Source organism: Lathyrus oleraceus, chromosome 4 (genome assembly GCF_024323335.1).
Source record: "Lathyrus oleraceus cultivar Zhongwan6 chromosome 4, CAAS_Psat_ZW6_1.0, whole genome shotgun sequence".
In the NCBI taxonomy this organism is placed as follows: Eukaryota; Viridiplantae; Streptophyta; class Magnoliopsida; order Fabales; family Fabaceae; genus Lathyrus; species Lathyrus oleraceus.
This window is the reverse complement of record NC_066582.1, coordinates 119,720,195-119,728,145: the sequence shown is the minus strand read 5'-3', so window position 1 is coordinate 119,728,145 and position 7,951 is coordinate 119,720,195. Positions and strand designations below refer to the sequence as shown.

At 32.2% G+C, this 7,951-nt stretch overlaps 1 protein-coding gene across 1 annotated transcript; it reads left to right on the top strand.

Annotated features, from left to right (window-relative positions):
- Positions 1–4,261: 4,261 nt before the first annotated feature.
- Positions 4,262–7,602, top strand: LOC127073921 (probable inactive poly [ADP-ribose] polymerase SRO5). The gene is made up of 5 exons (XM_051015170.1): positions 4,262–5,106; positions 5,276–5,514; positions 5,610–5,752; positions 5,846–5,941; positions 7,223–7,602. Exons 1-5 carry the CDS (start codon positions 4,679–4,681, stop codon positions 7,295–7,297), a joined length of 981 nt encoding a protein of 326 aa, XP_050871127.1. The 5' UTR covers positions 4,262–4,678; the 3' UTR covers positions 7,298–7,602.
- Positions 7,603–7,951: the final 349 nt, after the last annotated feature.

The following is a 7,951-nucleotide window of genomic DNA, read 5'->3' as shown; positions in this document are numbered from 1 at the left end:
AGTCCTCTTTTACTCAATTAGTCAATAATTTTTTTGTTAAATGATGGTCCAAGTTTTATCCATATTTGCTTTCTCTATCAAGATTAGATTCTTGGTTCAAGTCCCATCCCGGTCATTGCAAAGAAAATGTCATATCTCCAAAAGATACGTATTTCTTGTTAGATAGATCAAAACTACCTTCCTCTTTATATGATGCTTCCAGCCATAAAGAATTCTTAAGCAAGATTAAATAAGTTATGACTGCTTTATCTGAAAGTGATAGTGCTTTTAGCACTTCTGAAAATAATAATGAAGATGATTGTTATGAAATAATAGATCTTTAAAAGACAGAATCCTACATTAAATTATTTCGAAGATAAGTTCAATTATGGTGAAGATAAGATTATAAAGACTTCTTTTGTCAGCATTATTTTGAAGATAAAATCAATTATGGTGAAGATAAAAAGTTAAAGAAAACAACGACCCCCATTTGTTGGCTTCAATTATATTCCATTCATAATTGTTTTTGAATTATATACTATACTTTATTAATTTTGTTTTTGTTTTATTTCAATTATTCAGGCCACATGGGTCATTACCTTTTATAAAAGTTTTTTCTTAGTTTATTTTAGTTTCAAGTCCACGTGGATCCTTGTCTATAAAAGGATCATTTGTGTGTTGTGAAAGACAATAGAGTTTTCAATCTTAGAACTTGGAATTCTTGATTTTTCATCCATTGTAAGTATTTTTCACAAATAAAAGCACGCCTTTTGATATTTTCAACATATCTTTCGTATATTACGTCACTCCTATAATTATCTTTACCAATAATATCTTTATCTTACACAATATTTGCATCATTATCTTTACCATATATATATATATATATATATATATATATATATATATATATATATATATATATATATATATATATATATATATATATATATCAATCAAGTGAGAATGATGTTTCTTATGTGAGAGTGAGAGAAAACATTATCTACCATCAGGTTAAAATGATAGATGCGATTAAAACTCAACTAATTTACTCATATGACATTCTCTTTAGAAAAAATTGTGTTTATCTTTTAGTATTCCATTAACAGAAAGTTCAACCTCTTGAGAAACAAGTGTGAGTTCTAAGTTCCACCTTGTTTAGAAAAATGGAGGTTGTGTATTTTATAAGTAACAGGACCCATACACCTATTGCCTTAAGATTTTGGGTGAATATGTAGTGTGCCTCTCACTTATTTGGGTGAGTCTTTAACCTTTTTATGAGTGTTTGACCCAATATGAATGCTTCCCCCTCATGATGACCCATCAGTGGTATCATAATTTGGTTCTAGTAAGTGACTGACTCCTTGTATCGAAAGTCTTCTTGACATAATGGTTAGGTGGATTGTCCTGTTGTAGTGCCCATGGCAAGTAAGGGTGTCTATCAACGGCGGTACAAGCATGTGGATGAAAGAGCTTCCATGAGGGGGAAATATTCAAATTGAGTCAAACACTCGCCTAAAGGTCAAAGACCCACTTAAATAAGTGAGAGACACCATATATTCACCAAAAACCTTAAGGTGGTAGGTGTATGAGTAATAGAATTGAAGTATTAATATAAATAGAGAGTTATTTTGAGTTTTCTACACAATAATAAAATGTAGTCTTTTGAGTGTATTGAGGATTTGGATAATTGTCTGTTTAGAGAGGATTTTCTATTTTTCTGTTCAAAAATAGTTTGTTGAGAGAGTTTTCTATTTTTCCGTTCAAAAATAGTTTGTTGAGAGAGTTTGCAATTTGGCTTACAATTTTTCCGTTCAAAATTTGTAGTTGAGACTGATGGGTTATCATGAGGGGGAAACACTCACATTGAGTCAAACACTCACCTAAAGGTCAAATATTCACCCAAATAAGTGAGAAAGACATCACATATTCACTCAAAATCTTAAGATGATATGTGTATGGATCATCTTACTTATAAAATGCTCAACCTCCACTTTTCTAAGCAATATGAGACTTATAACTCACACTTTTTTCTCAATAATCTCCCCTTCAAGTGTGAGTCCATCCACTATGTTTTCCCTCAAACGGAAGCTATTTCATCCACGTGTTTGTATCACTATTGACATACACCCTTACTCGTCATGGGAACTACCATGGGACACATTTCGATACAAGGAGTCAGTCCCTTACTCAAACCAAACTCTAATACCAATGACGGGTCATCATGAGAGAGGAAAATTCACATTGGGTTAAACACTCACCTTAAGGTCAAAGACTCACTCAACTAAGTGAGAGAGACACCACATATTCACCAAAAATCTTAAGGTGATAAGTGTATGAGTTATTTTACTTATAAAGTGTTCAACTTCCATTTTTCTAAGCAATATGAGACTTAGATCTCACACTTATTTCTCAACACAACCTTCATGTATGATTTCTCCACCGGTCTTTTAAATTCTTAAGGTTGATACCCTAAGCTCAATGTGACAAAAGAAGATATTGCATGTTTCAAGGCTATATTTTTATTCCACTAACTCCACATTCACCTATCTTCGATCTCTCTTATTCTCAAATCCATATTGATAATGAAAATACAATTGTTTCACAACTTTTTTCTTAAATTTTAAAATGATGATATTTTATATCAAGATTTAAGATAATATATTAATGAATACATTTTTATCACAAAGATTAATTACTATGCACTGTCAGTGTAAAATATTTTACACAATCAATTTATCACCATCATCCGTTTGCATTACTTTATAGAGTTTTAAAATAAAAGTCAAATTTATTTAAACATCCAACGACTATGATTAATTGACAGTGTAAAATCATTTTATACTATCAGTGTATTTTAATTAAATTCTTTATCATATTTATTTTTTTATTTTGTGTCGAAGGTGTCTACCAATTTATATCAATGAGTTGAAATAATACCTTACTATTCAAGTGGTTTTTAACTTTCTTCACTCTGTACAAAAACTATATTTACATAGTGAAGGTACAATTTCAAGTTAAAGGAGGAAGACAAGACAACATCAATTAAACTAGCATCGGTGGAAGAAGAAAAAGGTACTCCGACAACTGGAAAAGACTATGTTCATAGCATAAATGAAGGGGTTAATTTGAGTTTTTTTCCTAATAAAAATTAAAAGTATATATCACGTGAAGATTGGTGGAGCAACCTTTGCATTCAGGAAGGTTGAACTTTGTGTCCATGGAAGAAAAAAAGATGAATGTCTAACAAGAGAATAGTTTAAGTGAGTTTATAATCACACGTAGATAATACTTCCTCTCACTTTCACATAAGAAATATCATTCTCATTTCATATATTCCTTTATATATATATATATATATATATATATATATATATATATATATATATATATATAATATATATTATATATATATATATATATATATATATATAATCGACTTGATTACAAAGTTATATTTATGAATAGATATACAATCCGAGAATATATTTCATAATTAATGAATAAAAAATATAATTTATTAGCTTATCAAAATTTATCTCTATTTTATGATCAATAATTTTATATTATCTATAATTATATATCTATAATTATATGACAAAATTTGGATTTTGGTGTAAATTCAATTTTGTTTTAAATATATATCTTTTTTCAGTTTCTTTTAAACCTCAATTCAATTTTGTTAAGATGATTTTACATACTTTTTTTCATTCAATTATTTTTTATTTTACAAATAATTTAAATTAAAATAAAAAATAAATTCAAAAAAATATTATTTATATTTTTAACTAATGCACATTAAAAGAAACAGATAGATTAGAGGAAAGTAGTGTATATTAACATGTGTTAATAATCTAAAAAGAAAAGAAATTTGTGAACAAATACATTTTCTTTATAATTACTTTTTAGAAGAAACAATTTATTTTACAAAAATATATGTTTAAAAATTAATTATAATTTTAAATATATATATTAATAATTGACTAAAAGATACTTTATTCATTATGAGTAGATTTTGCTTGTCCATTAAGTATTATATTTATGTATCACACTATATTTTCGGAAGTCTACATTTGATGACCCCCAAATAAAGGCTCGTACATAACATAGTTTTAACATGATCTAAAATAACATGCCATTAATTAAATAAAGGATACCTTGTGCGGTCGACATTTAAAAATAATAATAAAAAAAAATAAAAGAATTAAAGCAGGCAGAAGCACCACCAGTGTTGCACAAGTAATAACAAATCAGTTGCAAATTTTGACCTTTGCCTTAGTCACCAAGAAAACACACGCAACGCAACACGAGTGGACAAAATTGTAATATCACAAACAAAACGTAGTCCTCTTATTCAAATTCCGTAATAACGAACCTATCTACTCCACCGCCTCTCTCAAAGTCGTCGTGTTTCTTCTCTCCTCATGGCGGTTTCCGTTTCCTTTATAAACAAAACGCCACCTTCTCTTAACTTCTAGTATTTCTTTTGTTTGTTTTTTCCTCACACACACTTTGTATCTATTTTCTAACTTTTGTGTGTGAGTTCGTTTTTTCTTTCCCTCCTTTTTCTTTCTCTCCAAGATTTTACTATTAAAAAATAAAAACAATGAACTCATATCAATTATATTTTCATTAATTCCCTTTTAATTTTTAGGTTACATAACATAATCCCTTTTACCTTTTAATTTCGATTATATTTATGGAGCGACCAATTCAAGATTCACCAGAGAGATTCACCGGCGACGACGACGACTCGGCGGTTTCCGATTGCGAGAGTGTTGCTTCCGGCGGCCACGTTTCTGAGAGGCATATTCGGAAGACAGATGGTGCCGATATGAACCTAATTCGAACTAGATTCGTTTGCGGTTTGAGCACGCAAGGGTTGAAAGCCGATGTGGTATCGATTCAGAGGAATCCTTGTTCATCTGTAATGGCACAAGCGAGAATTCAATCGTTTCAGATCTTCGCACGCGCGGTCGCGAAACTTCGCGGTGGAAATGCGAACGTGAAACACGTTTGGTATGGTGCTTCTAGTAAGGAAGAGATTGATGATATTATTCAACACGGTTTTGGTCATGCTCATAGTAATGGTTTGCGTTTCTCTCCCAATGATTCACCTCTCGAAAGGTAGGCACCAATTTTATATTATTATGTTGTATTTTATTTAATTGTTTAGTTAGTTTAATTAATTGAATTAACTGTAGCTAATGATTGATTATTCACTTTATCGATGTAGATTTTGATATGTGATGATTGAATGTGTATTGGTTTGACTTTTGTGTTTGTGTTTGTACAGTGTGAAAAGTTCTGTTGTTGATAAAGACGGTTTGAGGCACTTGTTGCTGTGTCGTGTGATTCTTGGAAAGATGGAGGTTGTGGCAGCGGATTCTGAGCAATGCCGTTCGAGTTCTGAAGAGTATGATTCTGGGGTGGATAGTTTTTCATCTCCCAAAGAGTACATTGTTTGGAGTAACAGGATCAACACGCATGTGTTGCCTGAATATGTTTTGAGTTTCAAACTTGCTTCCAACAAAGGTTTTTTTTATGCTTGTCCTTATTGTTATTGTTTTTTTATTTTATTTAGTGATTAGGGATGATGGCTGAGATTCTTTGTGTGTTTGATTTTGTAGGACATGAGAAGGTTGGAGTTGGGGGGCAATCTATGAGACCGTCTTCGCCTTGGATGCCATTCACGGTCCTAATTTCCGTGCTTTCCAAGATGTTGCCTCCGTCTGATATTGTTTTCATTGCCAAGTTTCACAAGGAGTATAGAGTAAGTGCTTTTCACTTGCTTCTGGAGTTTGAGACCGAGTCACTAGTTTCTCATTTTTGCTGAATTGTGTTTTGGGTTCCTTCTCTTTTACAGGAAAAGAAGATTACGCGACATGAATTGACACAAAAAGTTAGACTAATAGTGGGAGACAAGTTGCTGGTTTCTGTTATCAAATCTTTCAGAGCAAAGGTACTTCTAATCAGTGTTATCAAATATCCGCAATGGCGGTGCCATGGCCGATATACGTAGCAGTTTTTAAGGCTTGCCATGGAGGATATGCATAGCAGTTTTTGGGCTTGCCGCAATGATAAATATTGGCCAAAATTGCAGGAATTTCCGCCATAATCCGCTATAATGGCGCTTGCTAAGCGCAATGTCGGCACTATGGCCGATATACATGGCATTTTTTGGGCTTGCCGCAATGGTAAATATCGGCCGAAATTGCGGGAATTTCCGCCATAATCCGCTATAATGGCGCTTGCTAAGCGACTGGTATGGCGGGATTTTGGCTTTCTGCCATGAACCGCGAAATCGAGTGTTTCTAATATCTTTTTGGGTGATTTTGAATTTTAAGTTTAAATGTGTTCTTGACACTTATATGAAGTTTAAAAACTTCAGACATAGTGGTTAATCTTTTAGTGCAACTTATTATTATAGATCGAAGTTTATAATACTCTTAATAAAAATACAAACGACATGCTTTATCCCAACTCCTTTTATCAACGTGCATATTTTTGCTTGTTTTGGCTGTATCAGACCATGCATTACAATAATTACATCAATCATCACTGCCTTTTCCTAGTAGGTGGACTATTTCACCCTCTATTGTAGATGGAAAATATAAAAATGGGAATCTATATTCATGAAAATATGAAATTTGACCCGGATTAGAGTTGGGCGCGGATGTGGCTTTCCTTCGATTTCCTACTTCTTGATTACTAAGGAAACCCTGGATGTGAATTTAGCTTCTAAGTGTAACAAAGGTGTTGATAGAATACGTTTTAACATTATAATGAACTTGGAGTGAGAATAGGGGTTGACTTGCACAATGTGAGATGTTGTTAGTGGCCTGCTAGTTGATTTTAATGTGGTGGAGATCACATGCCATTGGTACTGAACGAGTTATGATACATCAACCCCCTCTTGAAAAGAAATATGAGGTTGTTCAAAATTTGAAACCATAACAAGTTAGGTTTGGCCCATTTGATTCTGGTATCTCGTTTATATGCTTGAACAATCGTGGTAAAGGGGGATTAGTCAAAGAGCGAGCTAGCCCGTGTCTTTAAATTCTGGAGTAACATGTAATCTACAATATTTAGTAGGAAACTATGTGTACGCCAAAAACAAAAATCTTAGACTGCCTCCTGACAGAATCAGTTATATTTTTCTTGTATTTTTTGTGTTGTTATGTTACATTTGTGCATGTATTATATGGCTTCTAATCTAACTTGGTAAATTTGTGTCTTTCAGAAAATGCTTGCAAGCTTTAAGCAAACCGGGGGACAGCCAGCAGCTTGGATGGATAATTGTCCATACATACAATAGATATTAAAGGAAGTGAATAGAATACTAGAGTTGACACAATACTCGTACTAACCAAACTTACATTGAGGAAGAAAACACAAGCCTGAGAAACAGGGTGACATTTGTTTTTTTGTTTTTGTTTGGGCGGTATACGCGTTTTGTTTTAGTGTTAATTGTACTATTGTAGAAGGAATTGATTTCCCTTTCTAGTTAGTTACAATTACTACTTGGAATAATGTACTAGCAAATAAGCTTTTACCATGAACATATTGAGCAACTCCAAGTTGCATTCTTCAAAAATTTAAATGTAATTTCTGTTTCACTTACTTCATTGTACTTCGGTATCGGTTTATTTTTTTATAAAAAATGAATTAGTAGACAAAATAAATAAGATGCACACTAAAATGAATAGGCATTTCAGGATAGATAGAAAAAGATTGGAGTTACGGTTGAGGGTAACAACTAAACTCCCTCTGACTTTGTATTCAAGTCTTGTCAAAGGGATGTATTTTCTCTAATATGATTGAACAATAGTGTTTTTCGTGTTTTTCCGTGTTATAGTTTGGTTCTATCACATTATAGTATTTGAGATTTGCAACTCACTCATCTTAGGGAACCTTTCATGAGTAATTTCCTGCCTTGCCCCACATTTGAAAAAATTGTCCCAATATATTC

Excerpts from the sequence above, each read along its gene's own strand:
- LOC127073921 (XM_051015170.1), top strand. The coding sequence starts at position 4,679 with ATGGAGCGACCAATTCAAGATTCACCAGAGAGATTCACCGGCGACGAC. Across the intron at positions 5,515-5,609 it reads CAAACTTGCTTCCAACAAAG|GACATGAGAAGGTTGGAGTT; the intron begins GTTTTTTTTATG and ends TTGATTTTGTAG. Across the intron at positions 5,753-5,845 it reads AGTTTCACAAGGAGTATAGA|GAAAAGAAGATTACGCGACA; the intron begins GTAAGTGCTTTT and ends TCTCTTTTACAG.